General features: G+C 42.2%; 2 protein-coding genes across 2 annotated transcripts; one reads left to right on the top strand and one right to left on the bottom strand.

Moving 5' to 3' along the window:
- Positions 1-10: 10 nt before the first annotated feature.
- LOC125561218 (neuropeptide FF receptor 1-like) lies at positions 11-1,700 on the bottom strand. The gene has a single exon (XM_048724974.1). The coding sequence runs from the start codon at positions 1,383-1,385 to the stop codon at positions 366-368; it is 1,020 nt and encodes a 339-aa protein (XP_048580931.1). The 5' UTR covers positions 1,386-1,700; the 3' UTR covers positions 11-365.
- A 322-nt stretch (positions 1,701-2,022) lies between these two features.
- LOC5512566 (collagen alpha-5(VI) chain) lies at positions 2,023-19,679 on the top strand. The gene is made up of 16 exons (XM_048724973.1): positions 2,023-2,456; positions 10,112-10,291; positions 10,641-10,984; positions 11,540-11,780; positions 12,240-12,591; positions 12,933-13,153; positions 13,683-13,820; positions 14,516-14,685; positions 15,233-15,451; positions 15,635-15,812; positions 16,175-16,384; positions 16,961-17,298; positions 17,522-17,759; positions 18,369-18,385; positions 19,040-19,074; positions 19,473-19,679. Exons 1-15 carry the CDS (start codon positions 2,285-2,287, stop codon positions 19,070-19,072), a joined length of 3,051 nt encoding a protein of 1,016 aa, XP_048580930.1. The 5' UTR covers positions 2,023-2,284; the 3' UTR covers positions 19,073-19,074; positions 19,473-19,679.
- Positions 19,680-21,696: the final 2,017 nt, after the last annotated feature.

The raw sequence follows: 21,696 nt of genomic DNA, 5'->3' as shown, positions 1-21,696 counted from the left end.
TGCGTGACACTAAAAGCGGTTGTTAAGCAAACTATTTACCATTAGTTCTGTCACGGGCCATAGGATAATCTGACTCCGAAATGAAGTCTAATGTCATGTTAGTGTTAAATAAAGCACGTATTCCTACGTTAACTGTATGTATTCGCCTTGGTTTCGCCCCTCCAGTGAGCTCATCGCCGCGCTATGTAACCGCCGCCGCGGTTACGGAAGGAAGGATAAAAAAACGCGCCACTGGGGGTCGTGTTCCATTTACCAGGCGGCGGCGGTTACAAAGCGCGTCGTTACGTGCTTTATTCAACACTAACAAGGCATTAAACTTCATTTCGGAGTCAGATTATCCTATAGTCCGTGGTTCAGTACCATTCTCATGTTTCCCTCGTTATGTAAACACAGCTCAAAGCCATGTTTTCGGTACCAATTGTTCTTAGTGCTTTGTTGTGTACATTTACTTTGTAATCTTTTCTTCTCCAACACAAACATGCCATAGTCATTTTCTGGATCTTTTCTCGAAAACTTCGAAAGAAAATGAAGTAGATGAAGGGATTAGCGCAGGAGTTAACACACATCATCAGATGCTTCGTGTGTAGTAAGATGTCCGAGTATGGTACATCGACGAGTTGCTCTACTAAGAATGAAATATAGCAGAACCCCCAGCATATGATGAAGATGAGCGTGATTATGATGATCATCTTGGTGATGCGCATGTACCTCTTGTCCCTGGCCGTCTTCGCTACGGCTTGCAGACCAATCTGCTCGCTACCACTCGTCAAACATCGCACCACTTTTACGTACAGAATCACGATAACAGTTGACGGAACCACGAATATAACTACTGTCAGTACACCAGCGAACCACTCCCGCGAGAACCACGAATCTTCCGCACCGTACGAACACATCCCATCTCCATGGTAACTAACAGCAACGAGATCAGGCACCTGAAGAGCAGAGCCCAGGCCCCAGCAGCCAGCTATGATTATGCAAAGCTTCCTGTCACTTATCCCGCAGATGGTATTCAGCGGTCGGGTGACTACGATAAAGCGCTCGTAAGCGATTACCACCAGAAACAACGGCGAGACTGAACCGCTCAGCCAGAATAGGGGACGGATCTTGCAAACTAGATCCCCGACCATAGACGATGATGACAAGGTGTGATTAACACCGCTATGGTCAATCGGGCCGGTAGAAAACGAGCTGAAGATAGTCACCACGGGCAGTGCTAGAAGGCCCGTTAGAATGTCTAGGATAGCGAGGTTTAGCAGTAGATAGTTCATTGTGGTCCGCATCGGTACCGAGCCGAGAATGATGAAACACACTAGTGTATTACCGGCGATTGAGACCGACGAGAGTAGGATAACGAAGCTTTTAACCACCGCTAGCAGTGTCATCTTCAGGTTCAAGTTCACGCACAGTGAGCTTAAAATAGATTTCTCTATTGATTGTTGTCGAGTAAAACACACTGCACTGTCTGTTCTCCGTTCATGTTCCTTGAAGTAGCGGAATTATCGCAAAGAAATGTTTTTTGCCTCTTCTTTAATCGCGAGTGGAAAGATCTTTGTCTAATGTTGTCTTAACACAACTCTTTTGCCAGCTGGCAGCGGGTCCCGATGTTTGACTATGAAAAGAAAAGTCATTCATTTGGTACAAACGGCGACAAAATGCTTCCGAGAGTAAACAAATGGATTCCAATATGAAAAAAAATTGCGGATAACGCGTCTAAGATAAGCAGAGATGATTTTGACTTCGTGACCTCAAATAAAAAATCATTTCAATTTACAATAGCGCGATAAAAAAGCGAAAAACAAATGAATAAAGACAAAACAAGAAAATAATATCACGTAAAATCGAAGACATTGTTCAAGGTTGTCGAAGGCTAGTCGGCATTTTCTGGGTTTAGTACAGTATAGGTAGGAAATTGCTTAAAATGAAACAACTCGCGACAGAGCGCCTTGCCCTCGGGCGTTTCTAGACAGATTACATCCACATTAAAGAGGCTATCGCTACGAGAGTGGCTTCCTTGTGGGACAAATTATATTTATATTAACTTTTATTTTTTACAAAAAGGCGCTTAAGAACTTAGATGCATTCAAATCCTTCTCGCGTTGGGCAATGAAACAAAGATCGAGAACGAAAGTTCTCTCAACATCGACAGACGCATTTGCCTAATTTCAAAGTCAAAGTTGAAGAACTCCGATGACACTTAAATGCAAGATTTTTTCTCATAGCTTGGAATATCAGAGAGTTTCATGTGTCTGCTGTCTGGTGGAACTCGTCCCTCTGACATGGAATGCACTTAAAAACCGGTCGATACCCATGGTTGTGTATTAGTGCAAGTTTGTGCGGACTGGTGCTTGTCTTGGTTGATATCTTAGCTACATCTGCCATGCGTTCAGCCGTCAGTTCGCGCCAAGTCTTGGTTTTCGCGCTGGTTGCCATTTCATTTGGCCGAATGCATGCACGTAAGTTCTAGCAAGAGATGGTTCATTGCACTGGTACTATAGCTATCCATCGATTGTTTTGCTTGTAGAAGAGTTACATTTTATTCTTCATGCAAAGTGGTATACTTGGTTCGGGATTTGTTGCTACAATCAAGCGCGGATCAAGGAACAATTCTAACCTTTCTACGAAAACAAAAGCGCTGAACACTATCGACTCGGGAATGAAGAAATGAACCCCATACTTAGTAACGTACTAGCTCTAAACATTTTGGCCCGTTACGTAAACATGTAAATAGGATCTGAGCCTGACAATATTTTTTGTTGTTACGAGCATTTAGTTACGAATTGAACTGATTGAATTGTCATTTTTGAATCCATCAAAGTATGCTTTCGCAAACAACAATACTAGCTAGTAATTTTTAAATGTTTTGGCTCGCGTTTTTACTCCTTATAATCGAAGAGAATGGAGCCAGAATTATTCCCCCACACCAATAGCTAAATGGCCTATCTTTCCTATTAAGGAAAAACAGCATTAAAATAACAAACAAATGGCTGTACCACATTTTCAGGGTACTGACTCGCACAGATTTTAAGATTCCCTGCTACAAGAGATCTTTTTTCTCTGTATCGCCAGCACAATGCAAAGAAGAGAGTTCTCTTCTGGCAGGAAAGGATCATCACAGGTCTTCTCTCAGCGTCTCAAGGGGGCAACGTGCTTTGTGCCTGACCTTTTCTTTTATTGAAAGAGCCTGGAAACGTTCCAGGTGATGAAGCAAATCCCTAAAAGAGGGTCCAATACTGTGACAAATTCATGCATGAGATTTTCTGAAACAATAGGCCATTAGAGAACGGAATAAAACAATGGAAGGGAACAACGCCATTCATAGTTTCTCAGAGCATCGGACGAGTTTGAATGGCTGCGCTTATGCGTTTCAAGCGTTCGTAGCCTATAGGCCCGTGGTGGTCTTGGTGCGCCCTCGATCCCCTCCCATCTCAGTGGATGACGTAACCATGGTGGAAACCGAGCCTAGCATTAGCATTTCGTCGATGCAAAAGGAAACAGATTTACTAAATGATTTGGACTCTTATATTTTTCTTACCGCTTTCATACAGTTGACCAAATCACTTTTTTTTCACTCCCGGTCAAGCAGACTGACTGAACGATAAATATAGACGGATGAATACAAACCAGCCTTTTTTTTGCATTGGCTTACTCTGTAATTGTTATAGTATATATCGTGGACGTAACAAAACAGAGGTTGCGGGGATTGATCAAACGCAAGATTCCTTGGCCATTGACGGACGGCTTTTGTAATCTTCGCTCTTACTAAATGCATGTAGTTCCCTTTACGTGAATTTACAACAATTTACAATTAAGCTATTGTATGAAGATTGTATGGTGTAATCAGACCCCGCTTATATATTTCCATTACCAGATAAACGATTCTCTACATAAACAATTTCATCATCTTGTCTCGCCTTCGCAGTTTTACCGGAAAGCACGGGCTCGGATTCTGAAATTCTGTAACGCGTGTCTCGGCGCCTCGACAAGTCTCGGTTTATATTACTTTAAATTGGAACTAAAAACAATTTAATTAAATAAAGTTGCTTTCTATTAGATGCCATCTCTATCACACGGCCACACTAACATGTCCTAAATAACGCTCACACACCTTTATTTAGCTGCCACCAAAATCCTATGAGTTACCCAATTTTGCCAGGGTTCTGAGTCAGCAATTCACAGGAGAACAATTTGATGAAAATTAGACCCAAACCAAAAGGAAAATGGAAGTGGTTTCGAGTTGACGCGGAATTTTAGTTATCGACGTTTTCTGAGTTCTGTGCTCTTATCTATTCGCTCAACCCCCCATAAATTCTAAATTCTGGTGATTCCTGCCTACAGCATAAACGCGCCATATAAATGAGCGCCGAGTGAGAAGATGAGAACGTCAAGAGGCTATCGAGATGGATTAGAGATAATACAGAGCTTAAGCAAGTCAACAAGAACGGCATCAAAGACGGCGCGCGCGCCCACGAATTGCTGAAAAATGGCGTTGACTTCCGTGACAGGAAATCTCGAACGGCAGTTTCCCTATTTTTACGTTCTACGCGCGCGGTCACGGACGTCAACGCCGTTTTTTAGTAATTCGTGAGCGCGCGCGCCGTTTTTGATGCCGTTCGTGTTGACTTGCTTAAGCTCTCTAATGTTATTATAGCACGCTACAGTTGTGTAATATTGCCAACAGCCACACCCGCCACAATTGCAAATAAATCTGCTTTGATACCTAGTCCTTTATGGGAGATTGTAGCTCTGACTTAAAAGTCTATAAGCGGTTTCTCCTTTCTATAAGAGACTATAGGTTCATTAAAGATTCTAGCCGTATGAGGCTGAGATCTGTGATAAGTTGCCAGTTTTTTATAAGAATCTTCAAAAGATTCTGTTTAGCCGGGTGGAACCTCATGACAAAATGTTTAGATTCGTTTATCAGATGCCATGTTTGCCTCAAAACGCATTTTGCCTGTCCGTGAATTCAACACTCGCCGTTATGTATGTTGTGAAATCGCGTAACCGTATCTAGAATAAGTTGCGAATTTCGGCTTAGAAGGTGGCAAGTGAGGAATTTGTTCTCAACGGACGTAGGCCATCTCCCTAGACACAAACCCTTCTTATAACTAAGAGGGTGGCAAGAGGAGAGAATGCGTGTACTGAAAAGTTTCAGTAAGCTATGGACATCAAGGATATTTAAATCAATGAATCTTTCGCCCTTTTATAGACTTCTGATGAAGTAAATAAAGTGCGTAGTGTCTTTGAGATTACACTTTTGCTTAAGCGTTATATGCCGCAGAAATGGATCTACGGAGGACGATATACGCTAGACGTGGTTTATGAGGTGACAAAAACCTTAGGTGACATATTATATGTCTTTGTGGTGGAATTTGTCGTTCTTTAATGTTTCACGTCTATAGGAGCGTTGCTCGACCTGACATAAGCGCTTTCTTTGTGCATGTTAAGTTTCTTAGAGTTATTTAGGACATATCTGCAGTACAGCTCACTCCTGTTTTAATAGATTTCTTAAAATCAAACAGGAAGATTTGAGGCTGCCGAGAATCGCCACTGTAACTCGTAGAATTCAAAGTGCACTTTGGCTAAATCTGGCTTTTTCTGAGAGAGGGCTCGCTCATCTCGTCTAAGGTGCCTTCCGATGTCATCGTTTGATGAAAAATCGGCGGGCGGTTATAGCGTTTACAAGACCGGTTTCGGACTCTTAATGAAGAGACCTTCGTCAGTTGTTTTTCGCTAGGTTGCTAATGAGGACTTCGTAAAGTATGCTCGATTAGCGGATTGAGACATGATGTCACGGGCCCGTTTATATATCAGAGGTCGGACGAATCTTTAATTGAAGTGACTAGTCGGTGATTGGCTATCTAGCGTTTTACACTATTTCGATCCGCGTCATTTTAAGGTAGGCTATGTTTCGAAAACAAAAGGCCTATTGTCGGTGACACGGTCGCGTGGTAGCGCTATTGTTAAACCATAGGAAGCAAAAATAGACAGATATTTGTATCAGGAAGATACAATCGAGCATACTTTACGAAGTCCTCATTAGCAACCTAGCGAAAAACAACTGACGAAGGTCTCTTCATTAAGAGTCCGAAACCGGTCTTGTAAACGCTATAACCGCCCGCCGATTTTTCATCAAACGATGACATCGGAAGGCACCTTAGACGAGATGAGCGAGCCCTCTCTCAGAAAAAGCCAGATTTAGCCAAAGTGCACTTTGAATTCTACGAGTTACAGTGGCGATTCTCGGCAGCCTCAAATCTTCCTGTTTGATTTTAAGAAATCTATTAAAACAGGAGTGAGCTGTACTGCAGATATGTCCTAAATAACTCTAAGAAACTTAACATGCACAAAGAAAGCGCTTATGTCAGGTCGAGCAACGCTCCTATAGACGTGAAACATTAAAGAACGACAAATTCCACCACAAAGACATATAATATGTCACCTAAGGTTTTTGTCACCTCATAAACCACGTCTAGCGTATATCGTCCTCCGTAGATCCATTTCTGCGGCATATAACGCTTAAGCAAAAGTGTAATCTCAAAGACACTACGCACTTTATTTACTTCATCAGAAGTCTATAAAAGGGCGAAAGATTCATTGATTTAAATATCCTTGATGTCCATAGCTTACTGAAACTTTTCAGTACACGCATTCTCTCCTCTTGCCACCCTCTTAGTTATAAGAAGGGTTTGTGTCTAGGGAGATGGCCTACGTCCGTTGAGAACAAATTCCTCACTTGCCACCTTCTAAGCCGAAATTCGCAACTTATTCTAGATACGGTTACGCGATTTCACAACATACATAACGGCGAGTGTTGAATTCACGGACAGGCAAAATGCGTTTTGAGGCAAACATGGCATCTGATAAACGAATCTAAACATTTTGTCATGAGGTTCCACCCGGCTAAACAGAATCTTTTGAAGATTCTTATAAAAAACTGGCAACTTATCACAGATCTCAGCCTCATACGGCTAGAATCTTTAATGAACCTATAGTCTCTTATAGAAAGGAGAAACCGCTTATAGACTTTTAAGTCAGAGCTACAATCTCCCATAAAGGACTAGGTATCAAAGCAGATTTATTTGCAATTGTGGCGGGTGTGGCTGTTGGCAATATTACACAACGGAGTAGGTCGTGCACGATTTATAAAAAAGGGATTTCTACGTCACAAGCTCACATTATTACTGTACAAGTGCTGTCCCTTTTAACAAATGTAAACTGATTCTAGTCTTGTTCGTGCTTTAGCCTTTTGCCATGAAAGCTGCCTTCGCCATTAATACAAAATAATTCCTCTCCCCTCAGCAAGCCAAAGCCCAAATGTTCCTTCCTCCTGTTGAGGCCACATCTGTAATAACCTGCCACATCTGTAATAACCTGCCACATTTGTTATAACGGCCACATTTGTAATAACCTGCCACATCTGTAATAACCTGCCACATCTGTAATAACCTGCCACATCTGTAATAACCTGCCACATCTGTAATAACCTGCCACATCTGTAATAACCTGCCACATCTGTAATAACCTGCCACATCTGTAATAACCTGCCACATCTGTAATAACCTGCCACATCTGTAATAACCTGCCACATCTGTAATAACCTGCCACATCTGTAATAACCTGCCACATCTGTAATAACCTGCCACATCTGTAATAACCTGCCACATCTGTAATAACCTGCCACATCTGTAATAACCTGCCACATCTGTAATAACCTGCCACATTTGTAATAACCTGCCACATTTGTTATAACGGCCACATTTGTAATAACCTGCCACATTTGTAATAACCTGCCACATCTGTAATAACCTGCCACATTTGTTATAACGGCCACATTTGTAATAACCTGCCACATTTGTAATAACCTGCCACATCTGTAATAACCTGCCACATCTGTAATAACCTGCCACATCTGTAATAACCTGCCACATCTGTAATAACCTGCCACATCTGTAATAACCTGCCACATCTGTAATAACCTGCCACATTTGTTATAACGGCCACATTTGTTATAACGGCCACATCTGTAATAACCTGCCACATCTGTAATAACCTGCCACATCTGTAATAACCTGCCACATCTGTAATAACCTGCCACATTTGTAATAACCTGCCACATCTGTAATAACCTGCCACATTTGTAATAACCTGCCACATTTGTAATAACCTGCCACATTTGTAATAACCTGCCACATTTGTAATAACCTGCCACATTTGTAATAACCTGCCACATTTGTAATAACGGCCACATCTGTAATAACCTGCCACATTTGTTATAACGGCCACATTTGTAATAAGGTAGGCCACGTTTGTAATAAACAATCTGATATCTCATGAAAGAAACATCGTTCGGCAACCAAAATTGGTAGGTGTCATGTAGGTGTCAAGGGAGGTGCAACCAGATGGTCACGTGATATGTGACGTAATCAATGGCGTCACCAAAAAAATATCCATATCCAATGAAAGAAGCACGTATGACAACCAAACTTGATAGTTGGCATGAAGGTATCAAGGGGGGTGCAACGAGATGGTCACGTGATGTGTGACGTCATCGATGACATCATAAAAAAACACAAATATCCATATCCAATGAAAGAAGCACGTATGACAACCAAACTTGATAGGTGTCGTGTAGGTATCAAGGAGGGGGCAACAAAATGATCACATGATATGTGACGTCATCGATGAGGTCATAAATACACAAAAATATCCATATCCCATGAAAGAAGATAGATGGGCGATAGAGATAGATGGGCGCGTATGTAATGCCAGATGGACACTTGTACCATTGGAATCACCTGCTATCATTCTTATAACATGATAAGGCCTGCGTTTTATTATTATTGAGTTAAAATGATTGTTACTTTATTAAGAAATATTTGTAATTACTATTACTGTTGGGAAAACATTGATTGTGAGAATAATATTTGATTATCATTAATTATCAGAATTGCCCTTGTTGTTATCATGATATGACAAAATATGCATTTTGTTATCAAGAGCATATTAGTCTTTATTTTACGGGATAAGATATGATCCTTGATGTTTGCTTTATCGACTTGAGTTTGCATAATCGATGACGTCAATTAGATTAATTCTGTCGCTACGTCTTCCTTGTCTCTCAGAAAAATCAAATTCTTCTTGTTTATCAATGCACTGCCTAAAAGCAGAGCTCCAATCCAGAACTTTGATTATTTTTGTCCGATAATTTTAATATAAAGCTTTATGACTGCTTGTGACGCTAACGATGAAGTCGCACATTACGTGATCTATCTCTTTGATCTGCCTTAACACCTACCTAAGCTACATAATATCTTACGAGTTTGATGTCTGATGATGTTTCAACTTGAGATATGAATATTTCGATGTCGTCGTCGATGACGTCATACATCACGTGACCATACTGTTTCACCTTATTGGCACTCGCATGATATATCTTTTATGTTTATAATTCTTATTTTCAAATGACGTCATGGATGACGTCACATATCACGTGACCATCTGGTTGCATCCCCTTGACACCTACATGACACCTACCAAGTTTGTGTGTCATACGATGTTTCTTTCATGAGGATATCAGTTAGTTTATTAGAAATGTGGCCGTTATAACAAATGTGGCAGGTTATTACAAATGTGGCCTCAACACCCCCTCTCATCCCCTCCCCTCAGCTAGCCAAAGTCTAAATGCCCCTTTCCCCTCTGATGACTATGGGCATGTAGGCAGGATAAAACGATTTCCTTGAATAATTCGTGGAAGAAAAAACTTAAGGCTACAAAGCCTGACATACTGGTAATTTACAACAGTTACGGCTGTCGTTCCTACGGAAACTCGTGTAAGTGAATACATCATTTTAAGTTCCCCCATCTTCGTTCTGCTTCCATCTTCCCCCCTCTTGCAAGTGAATTGAAGAGTTGAAACACTTCTTCCATGCCAACATATATTTAGAACATACATTCTTCCTGTGGTTATTCCCAACGCCAAATTTATCAAACATGCTTAGTTATCCGCGTCCCTGTCTTCTTCACTTAGCCATGGTCGTCCCACTCCCTCCCCTCTAGCTAGCCATGTACTTTAAAGTATTCAAACAATTCACTTTTCCTCTTCCCACAGAGGGTTGGCAGCGGCAAGTGTGCCCAAAGGTCACCGAGTATAAGTCGTGGGAAGGTTGCCCGATTGGGACTGGTAACGAGTGTACATCGGATGACGACTGCGCACGCGCAGGAACAAGGCAGGCTCAAAGATGCTGCCCTTCCGAGTGTGGCGTCAAATGCACTGCTCCAGTTGCCGCAAGTACGAGTTACTCCCTCTTGATTGAGATCAGTGGAGGGAGCCCTCCAAATTCTTCGGACTGAATTGTTCGAAGAAATGCATCCCAGCTAAACTTACAAGGCCTTTAATTTTTTATCTTTTTCAACCCCTCCCCCCATTTACACCACCACATACACCATCTGAAAACCTGGGCCCTTTCTGCGCCTGTTCCCTCTTGAAGTGCTTGTTTGACTAAAGAACACATAAGTGATATATTAGGCACTTCCACTTCTTGTGTTGTACCGTCTTAAGTAGCTGGCTGTACTATATCTGCTGAACTCGCCATTGCATTTGACTACTCCCAATTCATATGTTATACCGTCTTTTGTAGCTAGCTGTCCTATACCTATCGATCTTGCCATGGTGTTAGACTCATCAGGGAGCATCGGTAAAAAAGATTGGGTCAAGCTTTTAGAATTCACAAAGAGTGTAGTGGACGCCTACTCCGTGTCAGAGGAGGCAACACACGTAGGAGTCATAACGTACTCTACTGAGGCCACGCTCGACATCGCATTTGATAAGTATTCTGGCGTCGAAATGAACTCGGTGAATTTGAAGAAGGACATTGATATCATTCCACAAAAAAATAATTTGACATTCATGGACAAGGCGCTGGAGCTTGCTAACTCTGTACTGTTTACTGAAGCGAGAGGAATGCGTCCAAACAAGAAACAGGTAAATCAATATTTCTTTTTTTTTAAATCATAAATGATGACAATTGAACACTCGTGACGCATTTGCTTATAGTGAAAGCGAGAAGATATAAATGATGATGGGGACTTTTGCTCCGTTGATGATGATGATGATGATAATGATGCTAATTGTTGTTAATGATGATGCTGATTGCTGTTGTTCATGACAAGGATGACAATTAACGATGATGATTATTGCTTTTGCTGTCTTCGTGTAGTGGCGGATACAGGGGGGTGGATTGGGTGGATATCCACCCCCCTTTTTAAGTGAAAGATCTGAGATGTATGTGACCTACCAAAAACCACTGGATCAGTTATATGCCGTCTATCCGGCCATTATCCACCCCCATTTTAAAATCCTGGGTCCGCTCCGTGGTTTATGATTATGATCATAATGATGACTATTGTTGTTTATGATGACAATGATGATGATTGTTGATGATGATTATAACGATGCTGAGCAATTATCCGTCATGACGTTTAAATCATTATTGTATTGATTTCTTTCAAATATCACTATTATAATATCCCCCTGCAGGTGTGCCTCTTTCTAACAGATGGCATCCAAACATTCGATCAGGGCCCCTATACCAAACCCTCTATAGTGTCGCAGAAGCTCAAGGATCGCGGAATTGACGTCTACACGGTAGGGGTGGGTGATGATGTTGACTTGTTCGAGCTGTTAAGCATATCCAGCGGTGACAAGTATACATACAGCGCAAAAAATTTTGACGAACTGCAGGCAAAAGTGCAAGAGATCCTGCAAGAACAGTGCACAGGTGAGATGATTACGTTATTCTAAAACTAGGGAAGGTGTAATGTAGGTCTTCCACATCAAGTTCGTTCCCGTGGCCACTACTGAGAGAGTGTATCTATTTTTGTTTCTTGTACATTCTGCTTGTGCAGAATGACAAATTCCTCATATTGTTTCCCATCTGTGTTTTTGATTAGAATTCTAGACACTATGGCAAAATATAGCGAAAGTTGTCTTTCCACGTCCTGATCTTGTTTTTGAAATTCTCCCAATTTTATCAATGGCGGTAGGAAGGGGGTATTTGCAAACCACTAGAAGGAGAACCACGACTATGAAACTTGGATGTTAAAGATTTCTTTGATTTCTTGATCGCCTTTTGGAAACGAAAATTTTAACCACACAAAATGTTACGCTTATTCATTCAAAATCAGTAGGCCATCACAATACCATTTGACTAATAATTACTATTTGTTTTACCTTTCAGGCTGCAAAAACACCCTTGATCTCGTCTTCGGTATCCCCAATTCACAATCTCTCGGATCCGAGATCACTAACGTAAAACAAGTGATGTCCCGATTAGCGGGTCTCTTTGACGTCGCCAACTCCAAGGCGCACATTGGCCTGGTCGCGTACGATCAGGGGGCACACATGGCGCTACCGCTGGACAAGGCATATAGCGTGGGCGCCGTTCAGCAAGCTATCAACAATCTCGCAACGAGCAAGAAGCACGGATTTGATACGGCTGCGGCGATTAAAGTAGCCGCTGATCACGCGTTTAGTATGTTCGGGGGCGTCAGGCAGACACAACCGAAAGTATTTGTTCTGTTTGCTCCAAGGTGAGTTTTTCAGGATGGAAATCAGAATAATTTTTTCCGTCTCTCATCCTCTTTAGTGCACAACAATGAACTGAAGGTTATGTTGTGAAGAAATTTGTAAAAAAAAAGTTTAAGAGCGATTTCAGTAGAGATTTCACAAACACGATGGAATGTGATTCCATCGAAAGCTGACAGTCATCTAATCAAACCACGTTTAATACTCAGAAGTATGGGCTGAGCGGAAAGGTTGAAAAGTCGACGCCCCAATTTTATTACTCCTCCCCCTCCAACCCACCCAGGGTAAGGCTGCTTAAATATGTCTGTCTTACCATCGCGTAAAAAGTCCTTTGTTGTTTATTTAGAGGGAGTACTAGTACAGCAGCGGAGATCAAAGAAGCAGCAGAGAAGCTGAAAAAGAACGGGATTCGACTGATGGTGGTTGGGATCGACAATAGTGCCGACACCGCGACGTACTCGTCAGCCGTGACTCAACCCGCCAAGAGGTTCCTCATGAATACGAAGGACTATGATGACTTGAATGCTGCCGTCTGGGAGATCGCTGACACTGTATGCAAATCAGCAGGTAAGAAGACCTGAAGAAAGAACGAAAGTGTTCTCGCATGCGGCGTTGCTGCTCGTCTGATTCTTAAGACTCGATATAAACGGAGATGAGAGTTGATGAGATTCGATGAGATTTCCAACTTTCATGTCCGTGCACTCTCATCTACTCTCACTGATTCAATTTGAACGTGTTCAAACTCGACATGAGAGTTGATGAGAGCTGATACCGTTTGATCGGACGAATGAGAGCTGAGAGTATTTTGATCAGCAGTTTTCTCAAAAATCGAAATTTAACGTGCAATTCCCGATTCAGTGATAAATCCTGAAGTCAAATTATTATTACAAATTCCAAAACTCAATCTTATGTTCATTTTTCCCCGAATGAATTCGTTATTTTTTTTTTCTGAAAGGACACGAGGAGAGCGCGTGCTTGTGTAAATGAGAGTAGCCCGCGCTGATTCTTTTACCACTCTCACCAACTCTCAAGAGCCAGCCTCTAGCTTCTCCATGTGTTAACCACGTGGCCATGTCTAAAGCGTGTTGTTTTGCAGTGACTCCTGGGAAGTGTCGGACCCCAGACGCTGGTGATACTGGCGGAGCGCAGTGTGAGGTCGATAAGGATTGTGGGGTTGACCAGCTGTGCTGTGATGACGGCTCAGGGAAGACATCGTGTAAAACGGCGATTAAGAGTAAGTATGTAAGTAAGGATAGTACAGTCGAGTACTGGGATTTTCAGGTGTTATTATTGTATAATCTAAAACACTACCGCCTTTCTTAAAATATTACTCTTGCCATTTAACTTCTGGTTGAAATTAAACCTAAAACCAAAGCACCGAATGCCGTGCGAGGGTGTAAAATCCTAACGCGAACTCGGTCTATTGCCCAAAGCACCTGTCCACAATGCAACGCTTCCCTAATTCCTTTTATTTTTATTTTGTTGTTGCTGTTGTTGCTCGTCCCCCTCCCCTGTTTTTTCACCACCAAAGAAACCGGTGTTTGCATGCGGCTAGTAGAGACCTTAAGATCGAGGTTTGACGCGAACGGCAAACCGCAGGCCGCGCTTTGCGGATTCACGTTAGACGTATGCCCATTTTTGGAATTTTATTTTTTTATTAGATTCGAGTGCAAGTGCCAAATCATTGTATAGCACTGGTCATCTAAAAGGAGCCATCTAAAACGTGTAAAAACATCGCTATAAGGAAACTGATAAGAAAGCACGGTCTTTGCGTTGATAGGCTTACGATTTTCTTCGAAGAGACGGCAAGCCCTGGTCACGTGACCGCTTGAGGTTCGCGGTTATCCGGAAAGCGCGAAAAACCTGGATCATTGTCATTCCGCGGAAACGCCTGACTCAGGCGGTTATTTCTTCTGTGTCTTTCACCAGATTGTTTCGTTCCGTTCGAGATGGCAATCGCTATGGACGCGTCCGAGACTGTCAGCCGCCAAGACTTCGTGCGAATGAAAAGCTTTGTACGGGATTTGATGTGGCCGAACGCCAACTCCGAAAACAACATTCATTTTGGTTTAATGACGTTTGCGGGTACAACCAAAAAGGTATGCAAAGTATTTCATTCCGTTGAGCAGTTAATCATTGGTCAGCGGTAGAGCAAGGGATCATTGTGGTGGATCAATATCTCGTTTACCCGTCGCCTTCTGAATGACGCCAAGAGGATTACTGGCCCTTTTTACACCCATAACGGGCATATAGTGATCCTTGTTCACTTGGTTTGCATATGCTCCTTCCCTATACCATTGTTACGTTCTTTGGCATATATCTAACATAAGAAGTCTACGAAGCTTACAAAAGCCATTGGGCCATAGCTTTAACCAAAACCTAACACGTGTTCAATATAGCCGGTCTTGGGGCGAGAGCTCCCTAACACAGGTGTCTCTGCCTCTCATCCTAGTTTGAATCCTGGTGCTCTGGACTAATGACTTGCTGTGTTTTACATAAGGTTTTCTTTCTCTTGAAGATCAAACAACCTACTTTATTTGCATTAACAGGCATTGCGGATCATGGAAATACAGCGAATATTACCTGAACCTAAGTTATCACAAGTGCTGTTGCTGAATAAAGCTAATTAATGCTTATCAATTTTAGGTAACCGAAGGTTTCCGAAAGTTTCGAAGCGAACAAGAGCTGGACGAGCTCCTGGATAAGATAGAAAAGACTCAGGACCCACAAAGAAGAGTGGATAAAACGTTCAAGTTTGCAAGTAAAGAATTCTTCAGCATGGAGGGGGGTACTCGGCACGGACACGAGCGGTACCTACTGGTGCTGGCTTCTGACGCAACATCACCCGGATCTGGAGACCTCAACGTAAGCTTAGCTTTTCCGTGATTTGTTGTGCCGTTTTCTGTTCTTCTAGGAAGTAGCTAAAGATCTTGACTTACTGAATGTTCTGTTCTTCTAGGAAGTATCTAAAGATCTTGACTTTACTGAATGTATGTTATTCTAGGAAGTAGCTAAAGATCTTGACTTACTAAATGTTTGTTCTTCTAGGAAGCAGCTAAAGATCTTGACTTACTGAACGTCAAACGTATTGCCGTGGCCACTAACAGTGACGTACAGTCGACATTCCTACGTGCGGTTGCATCCGATGATAAGTACGTGTACCAGGCCAAAAGCACGGACGAGTTAGGGCAGGTTTCCACGCAAATCAACCAGATTTTGTGCAAAGGTGTGTAAACTAGTTTGGCATTGTTATACGAAGGTACTGTACTGTACGGGATCCATATGTCTCTGCGAGCCCAGTCCTCGTGGCCTCACATGGTTTTATTAGGGGTGGTGCACTTACCCACTTCACAATAATTTGGAAAGTCGTGAATCTAAAAGCAGTATTTTAGCTGTATTTACATAACTACATTATCATCAATGTTCTACGGCCTTGAGATTAACACATAGTCGTAGCAGACACGAGTCGTAAGGCGTTTACCCCGAGGCGTATGTCCTCTCAACTTCAATAAACTAGTTTTCCAAAACATTTTTCTTAACTTTACCCAAGACCACCATCAAGTTATCAATAAATATTCATTATTGTAGAGAAACCCGGTAAGTGCAAGCCCGTGGAGTCACCTGTGGATCCTGTAATATGTCGGGGCACTCTCCCTAACCCCTCACGCATCCCATGTGGCGACACGGCCAAAAAGTTTGGACAAAGCCAGCAAGAGAACGACTGGGACTGCCCCGGCGAGACGAAATGCTGTCCGGACGAGACTGGCTGCTTTTCCTACTGCACGCATCCCCCTCTGGGTGAGTGACGAACAGAGCCGTAGTAGGCCATTTAGGGGTACAAGGAAATATTTGGGTGCACAGCCACGCACATACTTACAATTTTCAAAATACTGGGTGAGGACACATGCCCCCAGTGCCCCATTCCCTGCTAAGGCCCCCGCGATATGTGAATAATCAGAGTATCAGAGTAATAACATCCCTGCTGCACACGATGAAATATAGATCGACTATCGCTATTTTCCTTTGTTATCCAGCAAAATGTTAGGGATGGGAAGGGGGTGGGATTGCTTGGTTGGCCTGACTTCGCCATACATGCAACCTGTGGAGCATTACATGCATACATGCAACCTGATTGTAGAAGTGTTGATGGTCATGTGCAGTGGTTGTCATATGCTTATTATAGCGTTACCGTTTTTGTTTTGTTTCGGCAATGCTGCCTTTATCGGGTAGTTGTTTGAAGTGAACTCGCCAAATTTGTTTTTTTTTACCTCAATGATAATCTTTTATTATAATTTACTTCTGTCTTTTTTGGAACTATTTGATGTGTAGAATATCCAAATGGAAAATTGATATGTTCAAGTTTGTTCCCAATAGCGTGCGACAAGCACCGAGACCTTCTTATTATGGTGGAAAATACGGACGCTATCGGCGACCAGCGATCGTTCGGACTAGTCAAAGACTTTACTTCAAAACTAATCGGAGCCTTCGATATCTCCCGTGAAAACACCCACGTTGCCGTGGGAACGTATCGCAGTTCTGGTCGTAGCGTAGTTCGCTTTAACGACGCCGCTTCGAGTTCCAAGGATTCTGTGCTGGCTCGGCTCGAGAGAGTGACGTTCCAAGGGGGAACTTATGGCTTGACAAAAGCTGCGTTATCGACAGCTAATGACATCTTTGACGCCAAAAAAGGCATGCGACCGGGACAGAACAAGGTAAGATGGTGCCACTAATTCCCTTGTATTGTGTGACTACATGCGCGGGATACCACTGAGGGGTGTGGTACTCTAACATCTTGTTCCACACAGAGCAGGAACAAACTCCCCGGATCAAGAAATCTTTGCCTTGTAATTATTTGTAATAGCATTGCTAGGTTTGTAGCAGGCATACCTGGCAAAAACCATGGTTATGCCAGCTTTTACTTTTGTCCATCAACAGACTTTAGTAATCATCGGAACGGGACATGTAGATGAGCCACAGCAAGCCCGAGAACTTGCCCAAGACTTACGATCCAATATGATTGACATCTTCGCCGTAACCATTGGTGACGATGCTAATTACCGTGCCCTGAGGGATGTGGTCTCCCGTGAGGCTGCTAAAAATGTGTTTGCCGTTACTTCCGGTGACGCTTTAGTTGCTCAGCTGCGCGCGTTGGTGAACACTGTTTGTGATGGCGGTGAGTATCTGATTCCGCGATATCTCCAAACCTCGATAAGTCGAACATCCCGCCTCTTGAAACTGTCTCTCCTGTTCTATTCATTTTTATCTTTCATAGCTCTAACCTCAATAATTCAAACACCCCATCTGCTCGAAACCGTTTCCTTTTTTATTTATGTTTATATCTGATAGCTCGAAGCCCCGATAAGTCGGACATTCCGCCCACTCAAAAATGTTCTATTTTCTATTTGCGATCAAGGTCCCGATAGCTCGGATGACCTTTTTTGTTAATCTAGGTACAAATTAATGAGCCACTGGTCTCGTTGTATATTTCCTTTTCTTTCCCTTGTGGATTTCAAAGGTTTTAAGATGACTCACCCCCCTCTCCCTTCCCTAATCTCCAACCTTTACATAACAGACACATTGATCCATTGAGGTCGCTCTCCCTCAGAAAACAAATGCTTAAAAGCTAACACACAGTGTCTGTGGATGTAGTCTGGTCATGTGGATCATCGACAGCGACAATACCTCCAGACTGACACATGCACAGAACCACTAAGGCCACAAGCCCTGGTGTTATTCTCGGTAACAGTATACGGTAATTGCTGATTTTTTTTTTTCATTTCAGCATATAAAGACCTTATCGTAAGTATATAATCATAACTCCTGCATTCAATTATAATTTATGTCCATGGTATGGAAATCAAGGAGTGAAAAAGGCGCCGATCGACGCTCTTTTCATTATATACGGAGTCACTTACAACTCAATATGACGTAGGCGCGGAGCCGAAGCCCCAAGTTTCAAGAACAAGGGCAACGCCTTTTTCGGCGTAAGGTGTCCATGTCTAATACATCAATATTCAGCCATCTCTAAGACAGGTGTATGTGTCCACTCACTGATTTAAATGTTGCAGCTTCAACCACGGCGCGGCACTTGACTATACTAGACTTGGTCATCACGTGACTTATTGCGATTCTCGCCGGACTAGAATTGGGTATCGCGTGATTGGATTCGGTTATCCCGTGACTAGATTTGGTTATTGCGTGACTGGTCTTGGTTAACATATGTGACTAGAGAAATAATCATCTTCTGATTCGCGACGGTCTTCTTAAAACCGCCACTTGACTAGATTTGGTCATCACGTGACTAGACTTGATCATTGTCTAGTTTGTGATAACAAAGCCGACACCAAAACTTCACTGATGGGAGTTTGCTATATGTGCTCACATCATCACGTAAATATACAACACAGAGTGCCTAGATCGTATGATGTTGTTATATTTTGAGTTTCGTTTTAGAGCCCAAAATTGTGTAGAAGAAAGCGTAATTGAAGGTAAGTAGTCACATTCATCAACCAAAACTTATGTAAAGTCCTCGTTGCAACCTCGCATTTCTACGTAAGTTTTCAAAGTAGTGCTGATTAGCGTACAGAAATACCAAGTGCTCTATTGGATGCTATCAGAGCATTTGTTCTGCCCCATCCCCCTTCCCCGTCGCCCCTAAATACAAGGGATGACTGACGCTTTTCCCCCCACCCCCCTACCCCCTTCCCCGTCGCCCCTAAATACAAGGGATGACTGACGCTTATCCCCCACCCCACCCCCCTCACCCCCTTCCCCGTCGCCCCTAAATACAAGGGATGACTGTAGCTTATCCCCCCCCCCCCCCCCCCCGACCCAAAATTTCTAGCTAGGGCTTCTGGCTTCTCTATCTGTATTAGTGTATTTGCAGATTTTACAAGCTCACCGTTGCAGCGCAGATCATGTTTTCCTATCGTCGGAAAGCTAGACGAACTTTGCCATTATGTCAAAGTCATTATGTCCAAGGTTGAGTGACTGGAGTCTTATTTTGGAGTCTGGAGTATTCATCTCAGCATAACGATTTTTTTTAGTAATTTGAGTTATTGTTCTTATTGTCAATAAATGATTGTTTTGTTGATTTGTCTATAATTTTGTTTTTAAGGCCACATTTTACATTTTGCCCTTTGTTATAAATTATTAATAAATTGACAAATGTATTTTTTACTCATAAATTTAAAATGTGGCCGGTTTTAATACAATGTGGCAGGTTATTCTTAAAGTTCTTAAAAAATGATATACCTTATTGGGTACAAACTATTCGCGCTACTTAGATTTCGCGATTTTTTAATCGAGAAAAAATTTAATTCTCGAGAATTTTGAAATTTCCCGCAAAATTTAATAGGGACGATCAAAATTTAAAATTCAGCTTCAACGAACCAATGTTGCGTTTCTACAGTGTTTTTTTGGGGAAGTTGTGCTTTTAACATTATCGCGAATTTCCTTAGGAGATCATTTTAATGTAATCCTAACGCGTTTAATTAAAAAACAAATCACCGCTTTATTTAATAAAACAGCTAACGCTTAATGCAATAAATTTTCAACCCTTATTGTAATAACGAACTTAACACTTAATGTAATAACACGTTAATGCTTAATGTAATAACCACAAATTAAAAGGCGAATTTCGATTGAGTTCCAATTAAAAGACAACCGGGTTTGCAAAACACGCGGTTCATCCGAGCAAATGAAAACCGATAAAAACGACCAGGAGTAAGCAATTAAATAATAATTCGCTTAAGAAGGGAAAGCGCTTGTCGTATGACGATCTCTTAAGCGCTATTCCATGCGTAGAATATAACCCACCACAAAGTGGATCTTTGCCACGCATGGCCTCATTGTTGCACCCTGACCCTAAGATGACTTACCATCAGCCCGGTTGTCTTTTAATTGGAACCCCATCGAATTTGGCTTTTCAATTTGTGGTTATTAAATTAAGCGTTAACGTGTTATTACATTCAGCGTTGAAAATATATTACATTGAGCGTTAGCTGTTTGTCTTTAGTGTTTTGCAATATCAGAAGGCAGCTGTTTTGCAATATAAACATGCGTCTCCCATAGACGCGTGGGACTGCGATTCTGATTTCTTTCTTTCTGATTTCTTTCCTTGACTGCAAAAGTAATCCCTTGCATTTTCTAGTTTAACGTACTATTTGTACGTATTTCCCTTCTTGCTTCTCAAGCTTCTCAAACATAATTGTTAAGTTTAACAATCTTTTAAGGATATTTTTTGCCATAAAAAATTCTTAAGATCTGGTTGTATAATTGGTTTAGCAATATATGTTTGAAGAAATTGTTATAGCAACCGAGTATTACACCCCTTGGCGAAAATCAAAACTCAGAAAACTAATCAATCAATTCATCAGCTTTAATAGCGGCAGTTGATATCAACTTTCTAATCTAAAGGAAACCAACTCATTTTGAAGATCTCTTCGCTGATAGTTTGCACCCCAAAGTGATTTGTGCTTTACTTCTTTTGTGCACGTGTCCTAGTGGCGGTCAAAGTGGCGAAACTCCACTTTGTGCTGCGTTTTATTCTACGCATGCAATAGCGCTTAAGAAATTGTCATACGACAAGCGCTTCCCCTCTTAAACAAACGTTTATTTAATTGCTTACTCCTGGTCGTTTTTATTGGTTTTTATGTGCTCGGATAAACCGCGAGATTTGAGGTCTGGGACGAGTTCACAGGGTTTCCCCGTGACGTCACACCATCGATAACCCACAGCTGGAACCCACTCCAGAACCTGGAACCCAGTCAGAAACTGAGACCCATTCAGAACCTGAGACCCATTCAGAACCTGAGACCCAGTCAGAACCTGAGACCCAGTCAGAACCTGAAACCCAGTCAGAACCTGAAACCCAGTCATAACCTGAGACCCAGTCAGAACCTGAGACCCAGTCAGAACCTGAGAACCAGTCATAACCTGAGACCCAGTCAGAACCTGAGAACCAGTCATAACCTGAAACCCAGTCAGAACCTGAAAACCAGTCATAACCTGGGACCCAGTCATAACCTGGGACCCAGTCATAACCTGGGACCCAGTCATAACCTGGGACCCAGTCATGACCTGAAACCCAGTCATAACCTGAGACCCAG

The sequence above is a fragment of the Nematostella vectensis genome, chromosome 3 (genome assembly GCF_932526225.1).
Source record: "Nematostella vectensis chromosome 3, jaNemVect1.1, whole genome shotgun sequence".
Taxonomy (NCBI): Eukaryota; Metazoa; Cnidaria; class Anthozoa; order Actiniaria; family Edwardsiidae; genus Nematostella; species Nematostella vectensis.
The sequence above is the reverse complement of the archived record's forward strand: the minus strand, read 5'-3'. Positions and strand labels throughout refer to the sequence as shown.

Coding starts and splice junctions, on each gene's coding strand:
- LOC125561218 (XM_048724974.1), bottom strand. CDS start 1,385: ATGACACTGCTAGCGGTGGTTAAAAGCTTCGTTATCCTACTCTCGTCG.
- LOC5512566 (XM_048724973.1), top strand. CDS start 2,285: ATGCACTTAAAAACCGGTCGATACCCATGGTTGTGTATTAGTGCAAGT. Junction 10,985..11,539: donor TGCGTCCAAACAAGAAACAG/GTAAATCAATAT, acceptor ATCCCCCTGCAG/GTGTGCCTCTTTCTAACAGA. Junction 15,452..15,634: donor CCGGATCTGGAGACCTCAAC/GTAAGCTTAGCT, acceptor TTGTTCTTCTAG/GAAGCAGCTAAAGATCTTGA.